The sequence below is a fragment of the Lissotriton helveticus genome, chromosome 5_1 (genome assembly GCF_964261635.1).
Source record: "Lissotriton helveticus chromosome 5_1, aLisHel1.1, whole genome shotgun sequence".
Classification (NCBI taxonomy): Eukaryota; Metazoa; Chordata; class Amphibia; order Caudata; family Salamandridae; genus Lissotriton; species Lissotriton helveticus.
Genome location: NC_136065.1, coordinates 716,533,969 through 716,559,514, shown reverse-complemented (window position 1 = coordinate 716,559,514; position 25,546 = coordinate 716,533,969). Strand labels below are relative to the sequence as shown.

Below are 25,546 nucleotides of genomic sequence, written 5' to 3'. Positions count from 1 at the left end.
TTTATGTCATTATACAAGGTCTCTTCGAGGCGATTCAAAGTACGATGATTCGCACAGCATTCAAATTGTTTTCATTTTAAGTCTAGTTACAAGTTTTACTTCTGCTGTATACTATTTACATTTTAATCAGTATTTCACTACAAGCTTCAGTTACTGATTCGCTCAGCTTTTCCAAAGCATAAATAAAAGTTTTTAAACTTTTTGGTTTTCTCCTTGCAAATCCAGAGATGCTAATTTTGCATAGGTTTGGTTGGTGTTTACATTTTATTGTATAACTTAAGTTTGCAACACCTTAAGTGTTATTACATTCTTGTAAAGCGAATTTGTAAATAATGTTATACCACATTTGGCAAGTGTACCATGTCTACTCCAACAACCAACATTACAGTTAACCCACCCAAAGAAGTTATGTGCATTCCAGGTGATCATCCTGTTCCTTGGGTACAATGGAAAGAATACTTTATTAATTACCTATTTACTATTGACCATGCTAATAAGTTATCATCTGAAAGGAAAAAAGGTTTAATGATGCATTGTTTAGGACCTGAATGATTAAGGATATATTGCAAACTGAATGAAGATACCGTGTCTGGGGATGAAAATGTTTTTAACCAAGCTATTAGATACTTAGATAATTACTTCTCGCCTAAAGTGTATATTGGTGTAACACGTTTTAAGTTCTTTCAAAGAAAACAGCTTAATAGTGAATCACTTGATGATTTTGTTGCTATAGATTGTAGGTTTGGTGTTATCGAAGAAGAACTAATAAGAGGTAAAGTGGTCATGCATGCGTTTGGTCCTTCCATTCAAGACAGGTTATGGGTTAATGGTGACAACTCTCTTAAAGATGTTCTCGCTGTTGCTTGAAAAGCAGCGTTGTCTGGTAGGTGTGCCAAAGCCCTCAAGAAAGAGAATCCAGATAGTAAGCAGCAAGAAACTGTTGCCAGAGTTCTTTCTAATAAATCTAAAACACACCCTACTGCTAATATTTTGTTAAAAGAAGTGTAAATTCCAGCAGTAAAGAATTCAGATGCTACCGATGTGAAAGCAGATATCATCTTACTAATGATAAAAATTGTCCAGCCTTCAGACAACGATGTATGGCATGCGGAAAAATTAGTAATTTCAGCTGTGTTTGCCATGCTAAGAAATCTGGTAAAGATAAAGTCAATTGTATTGAGGAAGGTCATTTATCTTCTCCTAATGAAGATAGCGATGATGAAGGTTGTTTTGCGTCAAGCTCCATGGGTAATGTGGTCCTCAATATTTCACACACTAATGACTCAAATAAACCGATATGCTTAAGTCTATAGGAGGTATTGACATACATATTGCAGCTGATTCTGGTTCTCCATTCACCATTGTAAATGAAGCTGTATGGTCCAACAAATTTGTTAAAAAATTTGGGCCAGATGTATCAAGCTAAATTGCTTTCACAAATGCTGAAATTTGCAGAATCTCAGCGTTTGCGATCACAATTTAGCTGTGTGCTATGTAGGTAGGCAAAAACCTACTTGCAAAATAAGGAATCGCAAAAATTGCGATTCCCTATTTTGACCATGCATTTAGAGAATCGCAATTTGCGATTCTCTAAATGCTTTGCTAGCCGGCATCGCAAATCGCGCTATCGCTTAAGGAATCGCAAATTACCACCAACTTCAAGTTGGTGGTAATTTGCGAATTCCTTGGGAAAAAAACACTTTTTTGCTTTTTCGCAGTGCCATGTGGCACACATAGATGCCCTTAGGGCATCTATGTGCGCCACATGTTCACACATGCACATTTTAGTGGTGGAACAGGATGTCCTTTTGGAACCCTTGCACCCTAGAAATTGCGTGCACAATTTGCGAGTACCTATTGGGTACTCGCAATTTGTGCACGCAATTCCAGTTCTTTCCTATGGGCCTCTTGGCTTAAGGGATTCCTTAATTGTGACTCACGATTTGCAAGTCGCAATTAAGGAATGCGTAGGAATCGCAATTAATATTGAGATTCCTACATACACAGCTTTTGCGAGTCTTTAATAGCGAATTCACAAAAAAAAGCTATTAAGGACAAGCAGATCTGTTTTTTGATACATATGCCCCTTGGTCCTGAATTACTTCAACCTGTAATTGCTCCGGAGAGTTACACTGGTGAACCCATTGATCTGCTAGGTTTGAGGAACCTCATTTTTTAGGTTCAAGAATAGAAGTGCACTTTGCAAACTTTATGTTTCCAAGAAAGGTCCATCTGTGCTTGGATGGAAAGATCAGAGGAAACTTAACATTATCCTTGATCCTAATGATGTAGAACAAGTTCTTGTTTTAGATGAAGGTGAATGTTTAGGTAAAATGTTATGTGATACATTTCCTGCTGTTTTCTCAGGCACTTTGGGTAAATTGGAAGGTTTTGAACACCACATTCACCTCAAACCATAAACTTCGCAATATTCCTTTTTTTGTGAGGAATGAAGTCGAGAAGGAATTAGGTAGGTTGGTCAAAGATGGTGTCATTGAACCTATTGAATCTTCCCAATGGATTTCTCCATTGGTCGCCGCTAGGAAGGCCAATGGAAAGCTTAGGTTATGCATTGACTTTCGCCACCTTAATGATAATATTTTAATTGACCAGTTTCCCTAACTAAAATCAATGAAATGCTTACCAAAATTAGAGGTATGGAAATTTTCTCCACCATTGACCTATCCCAAGCTTACCACCAGATTCCTCTTTCTGTAAGCTTGTAAAAATCTCACTGCCTTCATTTCTCACAATGGATGTTTTCAGTACACTAAAATGCTGTTCGACTTAGCTTCTGCGGTGTTCTAGCATTTAATGTACAGAATTTTTGGTCATCTCGATTAAGTTCTCATCTTTCAAGATGACATTCTTGTCATGGGCAAGAACAATAATGATCACAAAACTAAACTGATTCATGTACTTTCCCTGTTAAACAAATTTGGTTTGACTGTTGAATTTTCCAAGTGCAAGTTTGCAGCCAATAGTGTGAGTTATATTGGCCATGAAATTAGCGCTGTGGGTATCCATCCTGAAGCTAAGTTGGTTTCTGCCAATACAGATGCCCCTAGTCCTAAAAACAAGGATGAAGTCAAATCATTTTTAGGACTCATGAAGTTTTTTTCCAAATTTGTTAAAAACAATTCAAGAAGAACTTTTCATATAAGGCAACTTCTCAAGTCCAAAACTCAATATGTGTGGTCTACTTTGTGTCAGGAGTAATTCTCTGACATTAAGAACGCTATTTCTTCTGCCCTTGCCCTTCAAGGTTTTGACCCTTGTAGTACAAACATAATTACTACTGATGGCAGTGGCACTGGTATTGGTGCTGTTTTATCACAGGTTGACAAAAAGGGTTTTGAATCCATTGTTGCTTATGCCTCTAGGTCTTTATCTCCTGCTAAGTGCCAATATGCTGTAATTGAGCGTGAAGCACTCGCTTGTGCTTGGGCCTTAGAGCATTTTCGCATATTTGTTTGGGGCAATGAAGTCACTGTTAAATGTGATCATAAACCTTTGGTTAAAATTGTATCCAATGTCGGTATGCTTAATATTTCTGGCAGGTTAGCACGTATATCCATGCGATTAGTAGATTTTTTATACAAAATTGAATACTTACCTGGTAAGAAGAATGCCGTTGCTGACTTTCTGTCATGCTTACCTGTTCAAATGATTGAGAACCAGGATGATCTTATGGATAATGTCAAGTCAAGTCAAGTCAAGATTATGTTTATTATGACCATAGTCTTTAAACAACAACAGAAGACAATATAACAAGTTTAAAATATTCACATAAGACCCATAAAACAGTATAAAATTAGTCCAATATCAAATAAAACTCTTACATGCCTTTTTACGTTAACCAAGTTCACTAAAATTTACATCTTGAGATAAAACGTATTCTTTACATTTAAAACACGTTACTTTCTTTTTGTTCTTGTATCGTTTCCTTCATATAAAATTTCATACAGTACTACAGATTATTCCTAGACTCTTAGTACACTTAATATCACCTTTATGTATTTCCCTAGGGCAATTGCAATGTCAATAGTTGGGATTTCAAATAGTAGGTTTGTTGCCTGCACCCTTGTTCTTATTTCATGTTTTACAAATACAGGTCGCAGCCACCTTTTCCGCTGTTTTAAAAATGACAAACAATCAAGTAGGATATGTATCAGGTCACCTTTGCATCCTAGACCACACCTGCAGCACCCTGTCTGATCTAACATTTTTGCTTTCAAGTCTTTATTCATTAACCATGGGTAGATCCCTATCCACAGCCTTAAAATCTCCTGCCTGTATCCACGGTTAGGAAGAATATCTAGATATGGAAAACAATTTTCATTTGCCCAGGCAATCAACATGTGTGCTACTGATTTCTTTTTGCTAGGTATCCCATATCAATATTTCTGAATGTTTCCTTCCCATTTAGTTTCAACTCGCTCTTAGAACATGATACTTGGAGCGTTTCCTTGGACACCTCCACCTTTAACCTTTTACAAATTTGCATCAATCTTTCCCTACATGCTTTTGCCCATTTTAGGTCACTCTTTTGAATTTCTCTCCTACACCATTGTGCCACGTTTTGCCCTTCTGAGTCTTCAAATCGATTCCAAAGTCTAATTAGGGCCACTTGTGTTTGTATATCCCAAGACTTTGTGCCTATTTCAGCTCTTATGGCTTGGACCATAGATGATTGTGGGAGAGATAGGAGGCTTTTTAGACATTTTCCCTCCACCAAGTCCCAGGCTCCTTTACCGCTCAAATAAAGGATTTCTGCTCCAAATAGAACTTGGGGGGGGATCATTGCCTCAAAGGCTCTTAGCATAGGTCGGTGTGACAATTCTCCGTAGTCCTTATTAAACATTTTTAGTCCACAAATTGAAGCGAGAGCTTTTGTTTTTTGTGAATCCAAATGGGTGCACCAGTTCAATGTTTTATCGAACCATATACCTAGGTATCGGTATTCTTTTACCGTCTCTAGTTTAAGGTCCCCTAGGTACCAATTAAACCTGCTTGTCTTTTTTCCAAAGCATAGTATTTTTGTTTTCTCTAGGTTTACTGTTAGGAATTTCCTGGCACAGTATACATTGAAAGCATTAAGCTTTCTTTGGAGGCCTCTCTCGGTCTGATCCACTATTACCAGGTCGTCTGCATAGAGTAAGCAGGGCACTTTGTTACCGTCCATTCTCGGACTTGCAGTACCTTCGACCTCTAGGTAGGCCGGCAGATCTGACAGGAATATTGAAAATAGCTGTGGGGCCAGAACACAACCCTGTCTTAGCCCATTATCAATGGGTATTTTTTTCGTCAAAGACCCCTCGGAATCCTTGATAACTTGCGCCCAGTTTCCTCTATGTAATTCCTTTATTATGGTCAAGAGGTCTTTGGGGATATTTACCTTCATTAAGGTTTCCCATAAGCATACCCGATCGACTGAATCGAAGGCGGCTCGGAAGTCGACGAAACAACAACATAACTTGCCATTTTGTTCCGTCGACTTATTTGCCATAGCCCATAGTGCAAATCCATGATCAATCGTGGAGTGCCCCTCCCTAAATCCTCCCTGTTCTATGGGTACAATGTGGGACTCCTTTACCCATGCATTAAGTTGGTTCAGTACAATTTCTGAGAAAACTTTCTCTCCTATATCAAGGAGGTTAATCAGTCGGTAATTTTGTGGTTCCTCCATATTCCCTTTTTTATGGATTGGCCTAATTATTGCGCCCTTCCAGTTAGGTGGCATTATGCCTTCAGTAAGGATTCTCTGAAACATCTGAGTAAAGAATCTTGCCACCAATTTACCTCTGATTTTAATATTATTGCAGGTAGATTGTCTGGTCCTGCCGCACGGGTTAGCTTCAGTTCTCTTATTGTAAGCTCTACCTGCTTTTCTTTAAACTTAGCTTTGAGGTCTTCTGAAATTTCTTGCCACTTTTCGTTATCTTCGTGATCTCTAGGAGCTCTTAGTCTATACAATTTTCTTATATACTCCTCCCATGCTGCCTCGCCAACTACACATTTTAATTCACCATCTATTGGGCCGATTGCTGCCTTTACCAGTTTCCAAAATTGTCTAAGGTTTTTCTCTTCAATTGCTTCCAACAGGTTTAACCAACATTTCTCTTTGTATGTTCTTTTCGCATTGTCTACCATTTTTTTAAATTCTCTTTTCAACTTGTTTATATGTACCTGTCTCTCATGTGTGAAGCGCTTTTTTTGCCTTCTTTGTGCTGCACGTATCTCCCTTTTTTTAGATTGGCACTCGGTGGAGAACCATTTTACTCGGCTGGGCGGTTTTACTCTAGAATGTTTGTTCCTTTTTAGTTCTATTCTTAGGCACTGAACCACTTCCTCTAACTTTTCTATGAACCATTCCAAGTTTTTGTTCTCTAAGTTTCCGGGCTCAACCTTAATTTGCATGGCCTTTAATTTTTCCTGATATTCTTCCGTCAGTCGTGTCGTTACCCGTTTGGGATACTCGACCTCCTGAGGGATCACTTTGTCTCTTAGCATTTTGCTTCCCCCGGATAGTGTTAGGTGTAGAAGATTATGATCACTAACTTCCTTATGTTCTATCCTAAATTCTTGGACTAGGGGGAAGTTCCACGCTTGTAGAAACATATAGTCTATTGGGCAGATCTGTGCGCCTAATTTAAAGGTCTTCCCAGCTGGGCAATCTGTCTTTAGTCTGCCATTCACACATTGGAAACCCCTACCTCCTAGGACGTATACTAGTTCAGCTTCCTGTTTTGAGATCACTCCTACTGGGAAGGTAGCAGGGTTTATTCCATACACCTCTAACAGTTCTCTATTCCAGAGGTCAGCCTTCTTGGGATCTAATTTGTGGTTAAAGTCCCCCATTATTATCAGTATGTCCAATGCGTATTTTTCAAGTATAGCATCCACATCCTCCTTGAAATACCTTTACTCCTTTTCATACTCAGCTCTATTATCCCACTGCATATATACATTTATCACAGTCAACATTTTGTACTTCATTTCCACTGTTAATAGTTCTATTCTGCATGCTTGAACCCATTTACATTTCGTTTTTATAGGTGTAACTTCTCTCAGAACTTTTGTTGATACCAGTATCATCAGTCCTCCTGAAGGCTGGCCAAAGCTTTTTTTTCGTGGCCGGGCGACTTAGTTGTAAATATCCATCAAAGATTGGGGTTTCGTCGCATGTCCAGGTCTCTTACAGGCAGGCAATGTCCACATTTTTTACTGTTTCCTTTATATATTCTCGCTTAAGCTCATTGCCTAGCCCATTCACATTCCAAGTTATGAGGCCTAGACTTTGCGACACCCCCCCGTCCTATTCTACCTCGCTCAAGCCGCCCTCTTCTACTTCTTCCTCCGTGTAGCTCTCGTTATCATCTCCTGCAGGGCTACTACCGAGGGACCAATTACCCCAAGAAGCATCGTTTCCTGTGTTATCTATTACTATATTCAGGCGACTACGGTTTCCTTCATTTTCTCTATATAGTTTCACTTGCCTCCTCCCTAGACCTGCATGATGTTTTAAAAATGTGTTAACAATGGGGGCCATTACTTCTTTCTCTGTGATTATCTTTATTCCCTGTTGCCTTATCTCGCTTGTAGCTTTCAGAATTGCCTTTTTTACCAAGTCTGAGTGAAGTGACATTTTTGTTATTTCTTTCCCATTTCTATTCTCTACAAAGCCGATTTGCCGAAAATCGTTTGTGCTTATCCCACTCAAGCTGCTGCATTTGGCAAAGGCTGCGAGTATCTGTGCTCTGTTTAAGGGGTTCATTTTTCTTTCTGGCCCTCCCTTCTTCCATATCTGATTCAAATATACACATTTATTGTTATCTACCACTTGTGCTTTCTTAGGGGTCTCAATTTTTTGCTGTCTAGCATTTCTTCTCCCTAGCTCCCACCCTTTGCTTCCCGTGCTGGATGGTACCTGTCTCTGAGGGCTATCTAGTCTACCATCGTTGCTGGATTGTTCTGCAGCTATCCTTACTTTCTGCTTTACTGTATGGGATGTCGCTGGTTTCTCTATTACCACCTTGCTTCTCCCATTTTTTCTTGGAACTGTCGGGGTCTTTGTTGATTTAGACTCCGATTGCACGGGTCTATTTGGGACGTATAACAGGCTAGGGGATTTAGACCTGACTGAACCTCCCCTTCTGTCATCCTCCCAATTCTCTTTGATGTTCCATTTGTTACACGCTTCTTTCCCACCCTCTTCCTGGTGGCAGCCACTGCATACGCCCTTCTCCTTTTTATCATCATTGGGCGTCTAGAGATATATACATTATCTAATGCTTCAACAGGATTGTATGTTATGCATTGTTCTATGGGGTGAGGTGTCCCTGCAAGGTTTACCACGATTGCTTCTGACCGTGCTTTCTCTGCGTTTCCATCAGTAGGAGATGTTGTAACTGTTGGCCTTAGCATATTTGGCATTTGGTTTTTTATCTCAACTAATTACTCTTCGATCTTTTTTAAACACAGTTTCTGAGCTTTCATCACTCCATTATTTGAAAGTGTTACTTCTAAGATTCCTTGTAATATCTTCTGTAACATCATTATTAGGTCCATCAGTGATGTGGTGGGCGTTACAGAGAGGTCCGAATCCTGTGTGTTACTTCTTTCTGGGTTTATATGTTGACTGATTCTTATGCTTTCTTGCTGGGGTTGGGGGACTGGGGTCTTTTGATGCTGCAGGGATTGGTCTGGCGTGCCTCCCCAGACATAGCTCTGGCTCTGACTTTCATTCCCCCTTATCTCTTCTTTTCCCGATGATTGTAACGAGAACATTTTTGGGGAAGATGAGAGACGAGGTGCTGATATGTGGAGATTTTGGCTCAGGAGTGTTAAGTTTATCAATAGGGGGTCATCCCTTCCTTCCTCTCTGTCTGGAAAGTCTTCTTCCGGGGGTTCTTCCATGGCTTTACTTATCTGGCTAGTGACAGCTGCCCCTGTCTTTTCTCCGCCCTTCAAGCCATCTTCCTCCATGTCTCCCTCTTAATCCAGGTTTATTGCTGGCTCTGTAGGTTTGTAGTGTTTCCCTACAAAATCCTTTATATATTTGGTCGCTGACATGTTGTCTTTCTGTTTGGAGGTTGTTGGGGCGCAACCCCTTTTAGCCTGTCGGGCATTTTTAGTTGCTCTTTTGACTTTTCTTTTCTTGCCTCGCCCCTTACTATTGTCCATATTTGAAGCCTGGCTTTCCTGGCTCTCTTCCAGTGATATTGAGCCTTCCATTTGTTTGCTCTTCTCTGGCCCGTCTTCTGAGCGCAATTTTTGCCCTCTTTTCGGCGTCATTTCTTTAATTAGATTACTTAGACTGTAGTACTATTATTGTTAATTTCTCTGTTTTATTTAAAATTAATTTTTAATTAAAAGAACTTGAATCCTTTCACTTACCTCTGTTGTGCTTTTTGACCGCCTGCCTGCTTGCCTTGCCGCTCTTGATGTCATCTCTTTCCGGTGACTCCCCAGGCTTTTCCCAATGCTTGCACTCCTTGTGCTATGTAGGTTCTGTGGGCGGGACTCTGCTCCCACTTCTTCAGTTCTAGGCACCTTGCTTATTCTGGTGCCACAGATGTGTCTTTAGACCTTTGGGCTCTATTTTTGTCTAATCCAGATATTTGATAGTCCAAAGGTCAGGTTATCCAAAGGTTAAGGCAGGGGAAAAGGCTAAAACAGCCTGCCCCTCCTGCTCCAGCACCTGACTCCCTGTTCCCCACTGTTGGCGTGCCTCTACTACTTCAGTCTTGTCACCACAGGGGTGGGGGGTTAGGGGGTTTGGAGGCAGCTCGCTTTTGGCCTTAGGTGCCTTTAGTTGCTGGTAAACGCGCTCCCCGCGCTTCTAAGCGATCTCCGCTATTGCCTTTCGCGGGTGCTAATTGCCGGTCTCCTTCCTCTCTGATAGCTTGTGGCCACCCTGCCCAGCCCCGCACCCCCGCACCTTGCGCTTCGCTTCCGCGCGGCAGGGGGGGATGGAGCAGGTCTCAGTGAGGTCTGCAACGGTGTAAATTACCCTTCCTCGGGTCTTCACTCCGGGCTGCTGCTTTTTTTGTGGAGCGGTGCACGCGCGCACACGGCGTCCTCCGTTGGCCATGCTCTGCTCTGCACGGGGCTCACTCGCTCGGCACTCGATTCACCTGGCTAGCACCTGGCTAGCAGCTGCGGCAAGGCAAGGCACGACCAAGCAACAACAGAGCACGGTTCAGGTAGCCTGGTTGTGGGACCATGGTTTTGATTCCTTTCAAAGAGAGGAGTGGAATGAGGCTTTGACTAAAGATGACTGTTTAACTGCTTGCGCGCTAGCGGGTTTTCCCGCTGTGCGCTGAGATATGTAAAAACCCTCGTTACATGACAAGGTCAGCTCGTCATGCGCGCAGCGCAGGTAACGCCCATGACGAGCTGACCTTGTCATTAGCGTCGAAGGGGTTAAAGAAAGGTTTAGAATTTTTATGCAATGGTTGGCCTCGCAAAAATGAAAGTAAAAGATTTAAAAGCTTATTGGGAAGTCAGTGATGAGTTATCGTCTTTGGATGGTAACCTTATGAGAGGAGATAATATAGTTCCTCTATTTGATCTATGAAATAACATTGTTTCCTTATACCATGACGGACATCTAGGTATTTTAGAAAACAAGTGTATTGTCAAAAGCAGGTATTGGCCCGGTGTGGACATTCAGGTAAAGAGAGTTGTTAGAGATTGTGGTTTGTGTTCCTCTTCCGACAAAACTTTTCAAACTTTAAGACCTCCCATGAGTGATTTAATGTGCTTGGAATCGCCCTGGGAGCACGTTGCTGTGGACATCATGGGCCTGTTGGCAGTTCTGGGAAGTATATCATTTCTATGATGGATGTGTTTTCTAAGTGAACTGTGGTCAAAGGTATCAAAAAATTGGATACTGACACCGTGATATTGTTTTTTGATGACGTTTTCCTTAGTGAGGGGATCCCTGCTGTTATCATTAGCAATAATGGTGTACAGTTTACTTCGGATGCCATGACCCAGTATTTATCTAAATGTGATATACAACACAAAACCACCTCCTTGTACAATCCCAGCAGAAATGGTTTGGTGGAGAGGTACAATAGAGTTTTGAAGGGTGCCATCCAGTTGGCTTTTAAGAACAACATCCCTGGGAGACACAAATGTTAAAAACCCTTTGGTCTTATAGAGTTTCAATTGTGGATTCTACTATATTTTCCCCTTTCGAGCTCATGAGGGGTAGGAAACCCAGAGCCAAATGGTATCCTGGTTTGATTAAAAGTTGTGGAGAAGTGAGTTGGTCTTCTTCTGATGTAAAGAACAATCTCCTTCTTAAACATGACATGTACAAAAGGTTCTATGACAAAAAACATAACGCCCATGAGGTTAGATTTTCTGTTGGCCAGTGGGTCTGCATCAAGAAGCCTGATTTTTTGCAAAAAAATTAAATTACATTTTTTGAACCTCAACGCATTGCTCAATTAAGAAAAAATGCTATAATTCTAGAGAACAGAAAATGTTGTGAATCTCAAAAGAGTTGCTTTATGTAAAGCTCTGGTTGCATTTGATTCTGTTGTCAACAAATTGTCTGTTTTGCATGATATTTCTGATTGTCCACAGGATCATCATGCCCAAGGAAGTGAAACCGTCGTTTTGCATGATGTTTCACAGCAAAGAGATACCAGAACCCTTGGCAAAAGAATCATCAGATGTCCGGTTGTTTTTGATGATTATGTTTGCAATTAATGCTTTATTTGTTTGTAAAGGAGGAGATGTGTAATGTTCTTCTCTTCCCTTGTGGGGCTCTCATGCGTTAGAGGCTCCACGAGGAAAGTGTGGAACTGTAATAATAAGGCTTACCTTTGAATGTTCGTAACCGTACAGCAGAGTCAGTTAATTGTAGCTGTTGGTTGCTGGAGGCTCACTGTTCGTTGTCTGGCCGAATTGTTCAATAAACTTGAAGTTCACACATTTGTGTAGTCTGATGTTTACTACACAATCAGTTTGACTTTATGAAGTGATAATTCTAATTGGAAGTTAATTGTTCACTATCTTCTAAAAAAATCATATTTCTCATCTTCACAGACCAGAGAGATGATGAGCTACCTACGCTGCTTCATTTTGCTGCAAAATATGGCCTGAAAAACCTCACAGCTCTTTTGCTTACCTGCCCTGGGGCCTTGCAAGCCTACAGTGTCTGTAACAAACATGGAGATTTTCCTAATGGGATTGCAGAAAAGCATGTATATAAAGATCTTCGACAATTCATAGATGATTATGTGGTAAGAGTTTTAGGATTTATAACTTTCATGTGTTTGAGTGCTAAACAAATAGCACAATCTAATTCATTTCAGAAATATAAGTACATTTTTATCGGAAAATTGAGCTTTACTTTTTAGATCAATTAAAAAACATGTTGTTAGTTTTACCTATAGTTTTTCTTCACACTACATCACTATAAACTAGAATAAACTAGTGAACGAACGCATTGTATAGATGCTATGATTCAGCAGGTTCATCTTATAACCCAATCTGCTGTGTTCATCCATACCTGGTTCATGATGAGAGACCGTGGCAATGCGGAATGCTTATACCTTTCCAATTCTGTTTTTTTTAATAGAGTACTAAATCAATTGACCTAACATTGCACTAGCAACTTCATTGAGATGGATCTGTTCAGCCCATTGGGCGACCAGAGTGAAATGCAGAGGGCACCTCCATGGGTCGTGGAGCTAATGATCACTTGGTGATTCAGTTCAACCATTGACAGACCTTGAGTCAGTCATTTTAGTTGGTTACCAGGTGTGCATTCTGTAAAAATCAACACAGTGGGGTGCTGATTGAACTTCCACACAATGCAGAGGCTTGGTTTCAACATCATCATCATCAATTAGATTTTAGTGGAATTTTAGTTCATTACACCTTACACATAACAGATCAAAATACAACCCAAATATCTTATTTCAAAAATCCTTATAAAATACAGAAGACCAGTTTAAATTTAAATGCAGCTTGATAAGACATAAGAATACAAATGTTAAATGTTACTTGAATATCTTGGCAATAACTATAATATGCATTATAGAAATATCAATATAAAATGTTCCCCTGAAGAGCGTAACGCTCTAGTTGATAGATGAATTCAAATATGGACATTAAACCAGGCTTCTACAACCAGTACATCGTGAGCTACTGGCAAGGTTGGAGCTTCAGCGGGGATGTTTGTGGTGTGACACCTCCTAAATAAATTCATTTTTGGCTTGGTGTTTGGGGGGGCTGTGTCAGGTCTTTCTCAATACTTGCTTCCCTGCTTGTCCAAATTGTGTGATCCTAGGCAAATATTTAATTTCACAGAGCCTCCTTTTTCTTTATTATCATACATGAGCGCACTTTTAAATACTTGACTTCAGGATTTACACTGTAAAAGCACCTCTTATATCTGATGTAATAGACTGTAATGTTGCTCCATCTTTAATAAGAATCTAGGACACTTTTAGGGTTTACATGACTACTAACTTCTCTCCTAGTTCATTAATGGCAATGTCATGGCGGCGAAGAGGCGAGCCATGAAGGTTTTTCAGGAATAAAACACATTGGTGAATGGCATTGAGGGTATTAAAGAGTCTTTTTGAAAGCTCATATTAAAAAGCAGCAAAGGACTTGTGATACATTCCAGTCCAGGTTTTGAGTATACCAATGCGATGTGTTGTGGTGCACTGTAATAGAAGTGGTTTTTATTGATAAATTAAACAGCACAACGTGGTTTTTCCTGGATATTCTTTTAAAAGACTCATTTAAGAGCTTTATGTTAACATTTCTTAAGAGATGAAGTAATGTGTTGTATTTATATTTAAATGTTTTATGCTGTCCTAAATGTTGTTTTTAAAGTTTCTGCTACAAAGTAGAGTATATTTGTTATGTTCATTGTAGTTTAAATGGAACTTCAATATGGTGAATTTTAGATTAAAAAAGGCAGGTGTACTGCCAAACCGTGCCTTTCTTGTGTTCCTGTGCCCGGGGTAACCAGATCCACAACAGGTTTAATCCCCCTGACTTAGACTGCTGGCTTTCATTCTCTTATCGGAGTTTGGAGTAATTTTGATACATTAGCGGTAGCTCATTGCCATATAGAATGGACCTGTATCTTATATTTAATGAAGTAGTTGAATGGACAAAAATCGTCGAATTGAGAAATAGACAAAAGAAGTGATACCGAAGCACTCATAAAGGGCCTAATTACAGTACGGGTTGGACCACCATCTCCTGCTGCGGTCCAACCGATGCATTACGATGCTTGCAGGCAGAAGCAGCATTCAGAGGGACCGACAGACGGTTTCCGACGGGCTCAAGGAGCCCGTCGTTTCGTCGGAAACTCACCATAATCCCCTAAGGACGGCATTTCCGCCGTCGGGATTATGATGTCAGTTTCCCACAGCTATTCCATTTCGGCCGCTCCGACATGGAAAGACTGTTGGAAAGCGATATTGAGAGCGCCTAGCAGGGCTCCTGTCCCTCCGCGGACTCCTCATCTGGGCCTGTGTGGCAACTATGGTGCCCCCCTAAACATCCCTGCTCCATGTGGCAGGCACCGTGAGATGAGGTGCCTGCCACGAATATGTGATGTAACAATGCGATCAAAATGATCACAGTATGTTACATTGCAGTTTTTACAACGCAAGTTGTTACAACGACTTGTGCTGGAGGGCGCTGGACTTAGGAATAGTAAGATTTACTATTCCAACACCAGTCTATGTAGAGTAGGGAAGGGATGCATGACGTTACAACGCAGGCTATTACAACGCTTGCCTTTACAACGCGCTTTTTACATCGCAATCCATTACAACGCATAGTGCTTTTGGGTGTTGGATAGTGAAGAGTTTAATTTACTATTCCAACTCCAGTCCCCGTGGACACTAGGGAAGGTTATTGGATAGTAAATTAACCTATTCCCTATCTATCCTAGAGCGCCCCCCAGAGCAATGCGTTGTAATAGTTTGTGTTGTAATGACCGCGTTGTAATGGTAGTGCGTTGTAAAAGTTTTGTTGTAAAGGTTGTTTACCGTAGGGAAGGTGTTGGAATAGTAAATCTTACTATTCCTTAGGTCATAGCACCATCCAGCGCAAGTCAATGTAACGACTTGCGTTGTAATGGCTGCATTGCAACTGCTTCGCGGTGTACTCACCGCAATGTAAAGGATGTTTTCCGCCTGCCACACTGTGCAGGGATGTTTGAAAACATAAATTTTTCTATGGGAGATTACGCCGCACAAGCTCCCATAGGAACATTGATGTTTTGGAACGCACTGTGTGCAGTTGCATCCAAATGATGCGGTCGGAACCGCCAATCTGCGGTTGGTCGGTTCCCTAACCGCAACGGTGTCCCCGACATCGTAATCAGGGCCAAAGCGTAGTCCATATGGTAACAAAAAAGTTGATGCAAAAGTACTACAGACATTTCAGTTGTTTTATTGTGACTTTTCCCAAGTATTGCACAAATCTTGATTGTGAATTTGTGCACTATTTCATACGATTACTTTTTCAAGGATACAATAGTTACAAATGTATAGATGCAAATCTCAATACCAATATTTATGCACACAGACTAATAATTTGTGGTATTGAAAAAATGAGATGGAAATATCCACATATAATAGTAAAATCCTCATAGAAAACTGATTAAAAACCATTGCCACTGAATATAAAATTTGGCAGTTGAAATGGGGAGGTGTAAAGAAACTTGTGCGCTTATAAGAACACTGAGAAGTGAACATGCACACTGTAGTGAATGAGGATCCAGAGTCATGCCCTCACTTATGGTGATGAGGAGGTAAGATAGCAATAAAACAAGCTTGTTGTGACAGTGTTAAGTCCAAGAGAACAAGAAGGTAAGACAGAGTCCTCATAGAAAGGTGTGCAAAGTGAAAATGAATCCTGATCCAGCGTGGCTAAAATACATTTTTCCTTATAACACTAATCCAGGAAAACATCTACACACCTCAATCATATTGACTCTATGTTGATGGAGCCCATAAAACTGCACACATATATTTACTCTCCTTTCTCTGGATCAAACGCTAAGGAAAACAAGCTGCTGGACGAATAGAGTACTTTGTTAAAAATTACAGCTATATAACTTTAACATTTTAAACTTTAACTTAAGATTTTATCAGTTTAAACATCAAAGTACTCCGCTATTTGGTTGATGGACCCACTAGTAGAATCAGTTGATGGCGATTAAGTCCAGCTTAATCACAACTAAACCTTTAAAACATTTATAAATCATAATTTTATTTCAGAAGAACCCCGGACTCATTTTTTAATGTTAGCATAAAAATTGTATCTAAATTCTTTGAGCAGATAAGTAAAGTTCTTTATTTAAGGAAAATACTTTTTAAGTATTAATCAGAAATTCAAGCAATATTTTTTAGAATAGAAACTGAAAATATCATTACCCTTGGCCAGAGGGTGATGATAAGAATGATTCAGGAGTGATGGATGAACCGCAGATCACAATATAGGACTCCTAAAACCTGCTGACTGACTGACTGTACCGCCAACCTCCTCGGCGCAAAATTCTCCCACAGCAAATCCTGCAACTATCTCGTTCCTTCCCCATTCAAAGTTCAAAAGTCCAAAATGATAGATTCTCTCGCAGCATCAGGATAGGTGAAGTGACAGCAACAACCCCACTGCTTAAAGGCAGACCTTATTCTCTGGCTCACTACACTCAAAAGTTGCAATCTTTGGGGGCAGAAATCACGCTAATTGGTCCATTGGAGGGGTGGTGATGGTCACCTACTAGCCCTCCTTGTTGGTTCCGGTTTGCAAACAATGACACATACAATAGTTCTCATGATCTGCAATGTCCAAAGGTAATTCGACTTCGATTCTCTCATCCATTCCCATGCATTCATGCTGAGCTCTTGGCACGACTCTTGCTGCAGGTCTCTCACTCCGAGCACATGCCGCATACACGTGACTGGAGCATCCACTCTGCTCATGCGCGGAGCCATTCTTGAAACCTTATCCATTTCCGATGGCCATTTTCGAGCCCCGGCCTAACAGGCCCAAATGAAACTAATATGAGAACAAAAACACAACAAATTAGATATAGAAAATAAGCCCTTCTGTTTACCACCCAACATTCTAAAAACCCTTGTTAGGTATTACCTAGCAGAAGCGACATTTAAAGCCATTTTACTTACCATCTGCATTCTTTGCCACAATATAATTTTCTACGCAACATAAATCATGCAAATTACTCTATTTTACTACGCAAATCACATTTCTAACCTTATTTTAGTTCACAATTGTAAATGAATTAGAATTTGCAGTTTCAGCAAGTTGCCCACGTGTACTGTTTACTAAAGGTGCATTTGTTGATTAATTCATGCATTTCAAACAGTTAGTATCATTACAGTTATGGGGTCATTAACTTCCAAGGGGTACAAAAAAATATTTTGCTTCCCCTGCTCCATCAATTCCCCCTTTGTTGATTTTTAACATCGCCACTAAAGCCTATCTCTACAAATGTATCAGAATATGTTTCTTGTCCACTTGCATTTGTTATTTCAAACAATTGTGTTCTTTTCATTTTGTCTTTCTGACCTATTGTACATGTTCTCTTTTATTTCTTCTAATTCAATCTAATTCAATCTCTTCCACCTCCCGTTCTCTTGTTTCTTTTTCCTTATTTTTCTTGTTTTCTCTTTTTGCTTTATTTTGTCTTTTTCTTCTCCTAATACACACATATGCTAATCTCAATATTAATATTATTATCATTACTGATGTCACTGGAATTAATATTTTCCCAATTAGAGAACTACCTATTTTGTTGAACCATTTCTTTATTGTGGAAAAACTCTTACCAAGCTTCTCCCAAGCGCCATGAACCTCCAGTGGGGCAATTTCTTTATGCTACTCAGTAATATTCTCTATATAATTTTGTATAGTTTGACTTTTATCTGGAATGTATGTGCAACAATGTTGTACCTTCAACATTCCACAGACTCCACCCTCTTTTGCCAAAAGAATTTCAAGGGCAAGTCGACTTTGCATCAACATAGCTCTCATGGCAACCATTTTGATATTTACCATCAAGGACCCTCCAGCAGTATTCGTTGACAAACGATCTACTACTGTAGACAATTCCCGAATTATGTGTGCATTCAAAGATACACTCACTGCTGGTATGAATGCTCCAAAAATGTCACCTAATATTTCTGAGAAGCTTTCCCTTCTCCTTCGGGTTAACGGTTTACCTATCTCGTGAATTCCCTTCGTTCCTCTATCCACATGAAATATTTTTGGAAAGACGAGGCCTAGATCCTGTTCCATACCAATGGTCCAGTAACCTATAATAAGCTCTGTTCCTGCAAATATAATAGATTCCAGGGAATAGTGGATCTTTTCCTCCTTTAAATCCCCATCCTCCCATAATTTTGTATGTATCTCAGCACTCACTGGAACCCACGAAATAGTTATCATACATAGTGTTATCTCTACTAATACACAATTTCCCTAGCTGTGGACTATCTAAACTCATGGCTTCATTTGTTTCACCTTTGTCATAACTTCCTTCTTCAAAAGCCCAAGGTGGTGTTTTCGTCTTTTCTCCTGTGGCTTTTCTTTGAAACTTAACCCTTCTGTCTTCTACCATGTCTATAAAGACTCTTTCTTCCTTCCTTAATCTACAAGTAAGATTGGGTCTAAATGCATAATCTAATGTTAATTCCTTTGTTTCTAAGAAAAGTTCTCCAAAAATGTTAGCAAGTTTAACCTTATTTAGTTTGGGTGTTACTGGAACTTTAGCAAACACAGCATCTATGTCAGTGTAATAATATTCTAATTTACCTGTTTTATAGAATAAACTAGCTAAGACAGTACAAGTTATTCCATACAAGGAAGGTGATGATACGTTACACCTTCTGTCACAGACGCAGGTAACTGCATACATACATAACAATCTCTAACATCCATTGTCTCTACATATTCGTACAAAAGAATTGTAAAAACATTCTTTGAAAAATCAGTTATTGACTGGTCTCTATGAAGTTGAGTATTATCTATCAGTGTTGCAGTGTTCTTTATGTTAGATTTCTTGTCCCTATTCGTGTCATTGATGATTTCAGGTGTATTTTCTCCAACCAATCTAAGTGGAATGATTATTGCTAAAATTAACCAAATAAGCATCAGTAAACCTGTACAATAGAAACACATTTTACACCATATACGGAAGAACTCACATCTAGGTCTTCTATTCTTAGGGTCTACCATGGTGAACTATAATCTAAAATATGAACAAGAAAATGTATATCTCCACACCTCAGAATGACCTTTGCTGTTTTGCCCTTTCTCTTTGTTGTTGAGCGGAGCCAAATTCTTTTAGCGTACTTTTTGATCCTTCAGAAATTTTCTTTGACTTTATCAGTTTGCATGTCTGATCAGGTTTTCATTTCACCTCTTCAGGATGGACGCAGTTCACGCTCACCCTTTTGTTCAGAGTCTTTTTCTGGGTTTTCGTGGCTGCTATCCACTTCTTTAATGACAGGCAGTGCAATGTATACCCATTCAGGTGACTTGTATTTCAAGTTAGGTCTTTTCACTCTTTTTGGTCTCTGTAATTGTCCTTTATTTAATTTTCTCTGACTTGTTATTTGATTTACTTGTTCTGCTTTGTCTTTGTTGAAGTTTATTATTTTATATCTCAGTCTTTTAGTTTCATTGGGCCAATTGTCTCCTTTTCTTGGCCTTTTCAGTTCATTTTCCTTTTCTCCTCATTCCGCTCTCCAAGTTCTTTTCCTTGGTCCTATTCTTTGTCTTATTTCTTCTTCACTTTCTTCAGTTTCTGTCCAGACCTCAGTTCACTTTCTTTAACTTTGAACCTTCTGATTTCTGTCTCTTTGTCTGAATTGAAATCTCATAAGTTCTACTCCCAAGCACACGTTTTTAAATAATGCCAAGGTTTCCCTGCTATTTACAAACAAATACAATAATGTGATGACAAATATACAGAATTTCTTTTTTGATTTTCCTGTCACGCTTTATTCAGGTGTTTTCAGCAACAGCCAACGCGTTTCGTCGCAATAGGGTGTGATCCCGCGACTTCCTCAAGGCTGTACAAAATAAATATACACAATTCGGCTATATTTAATAGTACCACATCATTCTAATTCAACATAACTAATCTTGTACATGTAATAGCCATCTATAGTCAAAAAACAGGGTAAACTCAAAAAAATCTCCTGTTTAATAAATAGATACAATAAATGTCATAACGTAACTTATTGCCACAGAAATACCAAGATAGAGTATTCGATGGAGAGAGCGAAAGTATTCAAATGCCAAAAGCTAGCAATATTAACACGTTATCGCCCAAGTAAAGTGGTGAACAAGTGCCGAAGTCACTAATAGAAGTATCTCCACCCGTGATTGTAAGGGTGGTTAAGTTCACAATTATGGTTCATGGTTTAAAGTTCTAATTCAGTGCATCACAACGTGAAGTGACTGATACCAATAATACCCCGTGACTTATATGTGTTAATGGAAATGGGCAAATACCTATTATGTCCAAGTATATGATTCTGTAAATTAAAAGAAGGCACAAATATGTCAGATTAGCCCATTCAGATGTTACCTCATATTTAATTCTCAGTCAGTATGTACTGAAAATAAACCTACTGTAAATGTGGTGATACTTCCGACCCACAATGGGGTTCCAAGGGTTATTATGGTCGTTCATAAACGTAATTCCTTTGATTTTCAATCCAAGTTATCCACCTTAAAGTTCGTCTGTCTGTAAATCAATACAGAATATCCGGTCCCTGTTCACATATAAGACTTATAATAAAATTGTCAGTAAATGCCAATATCACAGTTATTTTATCTGATTTATCTCAAGATGGAAATTAAACACGACCTTAAAAGTAAATAATCAGACTTAAAATAAGTCCCAGCAATTTCCTGTTCAGCCATAAGCTGACTGCTCAGCGGTATGTTTATTTCTAGGTTAACATTATAATCCCACTTTCTTTATTACTATTCCCTATACTAAGAAGAGTGCTGTAATCATTTTAAATGATGCACAAAGTTGTGTTTCAATTCCATAGATCGGCCGCAAAAGTAATCACCCAAATTCACATCTGATTTCCAATCCTGATATTTCATCTCATTCCGGTAAATAACTATATATCTCTAAATTCATATTCATATTCAGCCTGTTCATGCTGTGATCAAAGAACAACTGCACACAGTTATATCAGAATCGCATAGTTTGTCGAAAAATCAATCAACCTCTTCCTCTTTTTAATGTATCAACTTCTCTCATTAGTCCAATATGCGGATATTGGACTAATGAGAGAAGTTGATCCAATAAAAATTACTGTAAAAGAAGGAACGAATTACCCAAACACCCCGAGTATAAACTGTCACCAGAAATTATTGAAGGAATAAACCAGTAATTAATAAAATGATTGAACAAGGAATTTCGATGGAAATAATGAGCAGCCCATGTAATTCTACTATAATGTGATTGGAAAAGCCTAATGAAACATATAGGATAGTACAGGATTTGAGAAAGGTAAACACAATTGTTATTCCTTGTTGCCCAATTGTGCCAAACCCTGCTGTAATATTGTGAAATCCCATACATCAAACCTAACTGTTCTTTTCAATTCAGTAGGGATTTTCTCTGCATCGAACACAGGAAATATATCATACATTCCTGGTTCTAGTTCTGCCATTGTCATTTTATACAGAACATCATCATCTGGTGTCTGGAAAGCAATACCATCTGGAGTACAGTAAATGGTACAATTCATTTTGCAAAGCAGATCGCGTCCTAATAAATTTACAGGACTACAATCACACACCACAAAGCGGTGCATATCTTTGAATGGACCAATTTCCACCTCTACTGTTTTTGTAAGAGGGGTTTTAATTTGCCTGTTTGAAACACCTATAACTTGGATGTATTCTGCTACGAGAAGAAGGTTTGGAATTTCCACAGATCTAACAGTAGAACGGGTAGCACCAGTGTCCACAAGGAAAGTAACATTTACACCACTCACTTTTTCATCCACAAATGGACCCAACTGCTCTACCTCTAGCGTTGCGCCAAGCATGCACTCCTCTTCCTCTCCTAGGCACCGTCATAAACTTTCATCTGACTCATCTCCATCTTTCCGTAACCAATATTGTGAAACAGCAGCTCCGCGCTGCAATTTTGTAACCTGCTCTTCTCCGTAGAATCCTGCCTCTGTACTGTATCTTTGAGGATTTACACTCTTTGGGAGAGGTGGTTTTGGCACCTGACCCTCTTGAGTAACTACCTGCTGCTGTTGCTGCTGTTCGTAACTAACCTCATTCTGCAACTTTTGATTCAATAGTTGATTTTCTGTGTTAACTTTCGGAGGTCATTTACACTCATTCCTCCAGTGCCCTAGTTTTCGGCAATTATGACAAGGCCATTTCCTTTTGGCTTCTTCCATACTCATCTGACCCCTTGCCAATATTAGGTTTAAACTTAGTCTGCCCTGCACCATTAGGTTGATTATTCAACTGCCCTTCTTGTTGTTCTGCAACCTTTACTTGTGCCCACATTGCCTTTTCCTTGAGTTTACGCTATCTGGCCTCAATATACTCACTGCAATATTTGGCATACCGTAGTACCTTATCTATTGAACAAGTCTGCCAACATAACATATGCTGCTTAATCATCTCACTTATCTCTGGTTTCAAACAATACACAAATGGATACACAAAATGATTCATATCCATTTCAGTCAAATTCTCATATCCACTATACAGTTTAAAAACCAAGAGCAACCTTTCATAATAAGCATGCATGGATTCCTCATTTTCCTGAGTTGTTCTATCAATCTTTACCCAGTCTGTTTCTTTCTGTGGAATCCTATTTTTCAAGAACGTGATTGCCTGCTCATATTTTTTCATTATTTCTGAACTTGGGGCTCCTGTTTTTTCGGCAAATCAATTGTAATTTTACATTCTGTCCTTAAATCAGCAGGAACAGCAATCTCAAATATTCCATCCAGATATTCCCATAACACTTTTGAAACCTTTACAAACCTTTCCACCTGTCTATACCATTCTACAGGCTTTTACCTTAATCTCGGAAAATCATTTGTAAATGACAATATATCTTGTCTGGACCATGGTACGTGTAAATAACCTCCTCCTGGATTTCCTCTCATTGGGCATTCTACTAATGTTGGTTCTTTCTCTCTTACTGGAATGGCCAATGAAGCTTTATCAGTCGTTCCTTCTTTTCTCCTTATTCACCTACTCCTCCACTTGTCTACATCTCCCCATTTTCTCACTAACACAATTAGTTCTTTTATCTCTGTTAACCGTCCTGAAGTGTTCCGATTTTATACATCTTTCTCAGTAAAATCTACCCTGTACGGCTTCTGCAATCCTCTAATTTTTGCAAAATCTACTCCCAGTTCATTCGCTGTTTCTTCCAATTTTCCATGCAAGTTCCTAGCTCTCTAAGTAATGCTTTTACACATAAACATTAGTTCATCATCTTGATATGACTTTAGTCGATCTGTACCAATTGTCCCTGGAATCAATTCTTCCATGTGTATTTTTAATCTAACCACACCCAAGGGTTGTGGTTCTGTGTCTTTCTTCTGCAAGCTTCTTACCCAATCATTTAATTCTTCTGCAGTTGGACCCACAGGGGTCATATTTAATTCTACCCTATTCACACTTTTCTCCAGGATTTCAGTTGCTGACTCTGCTCCTATAGGGATCTGATTCATCGGACTGGTTTATCGTTAAATTCATAGGTGGAGTTGATCTAACAGAATCTCTTGTCTTCTTATTATCTGGAATTATCCCTTCTCGTACTGCTTACGTGCTAGAATTTAATGGAATGGTCAAGGAATGTTCGTCCATCTTTTGATTTTCAAAAACTGGGATTACTGGACCTATAGTTACGTGCACAGTTACAGCTTCCATATTCTTTGTTAATTCTCTTATCCTTTCAGTCAATTCTTTTCTGGTTCTGGCTAGTTCGGCCGTATTATCATTGTCAGGTTTCACAGTCTGTGGTGTTTCTTTTCTATTAAATGGACTACTTATTTCAGAAAATTGTTAGCGGCTTTGATTTATCACAGTTTCCATTGGTGGTGCGTTTGGTGTCACCACAGCAGAATCCTGCTGATATGGAGGGGGTCTTTTATTTAAAATGTCCTCCAGCAACTCATCATCTGTGTCGCTAAATCCATACCCATACTTCTGTGGTACTATATGCTTCTTTTTCTCCATACACATTTTCCCTGCTAATTCCTCAACTGCTCTGGTAGGAAACATACCAGCCCTCATGTTAGCCCACCACCACTCTCTGATCCTGTCTTCATGGCTCAAACCCCATGCTCTTCCATGAGCAGAATTATAATTCTTTGCACCACTGTGTCACTCTCTTTCATACATCTCATCTTCCCATTCACCTAAGGCTTCGAACTGAGTTGGTCTAGGTTTTGGTTCTAGTCCCATCATTCTTTTTCTTAAATTTCAAAGTACAGCCATGCTAAATGAACCAATTTCTGGAAATGCCAATACTCCATCATCTTTGGTATATTTCACCCAATATTTTAAACAAATACAAGTATGATAGCCATATTTCACCATCATATAAGATGCTGGCATTTTCGGTGGTGGAAGTACCTCTCCTTCCCTAGTAACAACTTTTTTATCTTTCTTAAAAAGATTTTTGAACTTCTCAAACCATGACGATTTCCCTCTATCTCGCTCATAGTAATATGCCATATTTCACTGTTGTTTTCTTTTGCCGAAACAAATTTACACAATTCCTTCCAATCAGTTCTTTCTACTATCCGACTATTCTGACCTATTCCAGCGCATCTTACACCAACGCACCAATCAGAAAGCTCTTCATCACCCCTGCACTGACCTATTCCAGCGTGTCTCCTACCAACGTACCAATCAGAAAGCTCTTCGTTCTTCCACAACTGGCCGATACCAGCGCTGTCCTTGTTGACGTCAGCTCTACTCCTGCTTCTGCTGACCCCTCCTTTACAAAAATTATCTGCACTTTTTCTTAACTTGTCTGTTCGACTAAATCGATTAGTTACAATGTAAAACACATTACCATTGTCTGTTTCTCTAAACAAAAGAGATAGTCTTTTCAAACTTTTTCAAGAATACTGTTTCGTTCGATAAGTGTTGTACTTCCCCCTACCTTACCCTTCTCTCAAGCAAGAGGTAAACCCGTTTCTCTGGGGATAAAACACATATGGAGACTATACTGCTACTGAGAATTAAGGCCAAAAGTTTCACAAGAAAACCTGTTGCTATTTCACTCAATGCTATTCATACATGAATTTCCCTAACATAACACAGTCCTGTGTTATCACCAACTTTTGAAATCAGACAATGTACAATTCCATGTGACTTCTCTTGCCACACATGTCCACTTCCTACTTACCGGAAGCTTTAAAATTCTGACTACATAGAACGTATTACAAAATTCAACATAGAGTTTTAGACATGAAAAATCTATCATTAATAATCAGCAAAC

General features: G+C 39.3%; 1 protein-coding gene across 3 annotated transcripts in view; it reads left to right on the top strand.

Annotated features, from left to right (window-relative positions):
- PIK3AP1 (phosphoinositide-3-kinase adaptor protein 1) overlaps nucleotides 1-25,546 on the top strand; it is a 1,822,514-nt gene that overhangs the window by 700,553 nt on the left and 1,096,415 nt on the right. For all 3 annotated transcript variants that reach the window (XM_078643124.1, XM_078643125.1, XM_078643123.1), the window contains exon 8: nucleotides 12,067-12,263. In XM_078643124.1, the coding sequence (XP_078499250.1) occupies nucleotides 12,067-12,263 (197 nt within the window). The remainder of the gene's footprint in view (nucleotides 1-12,066; nucleotides 12,264-25,546) is intronic.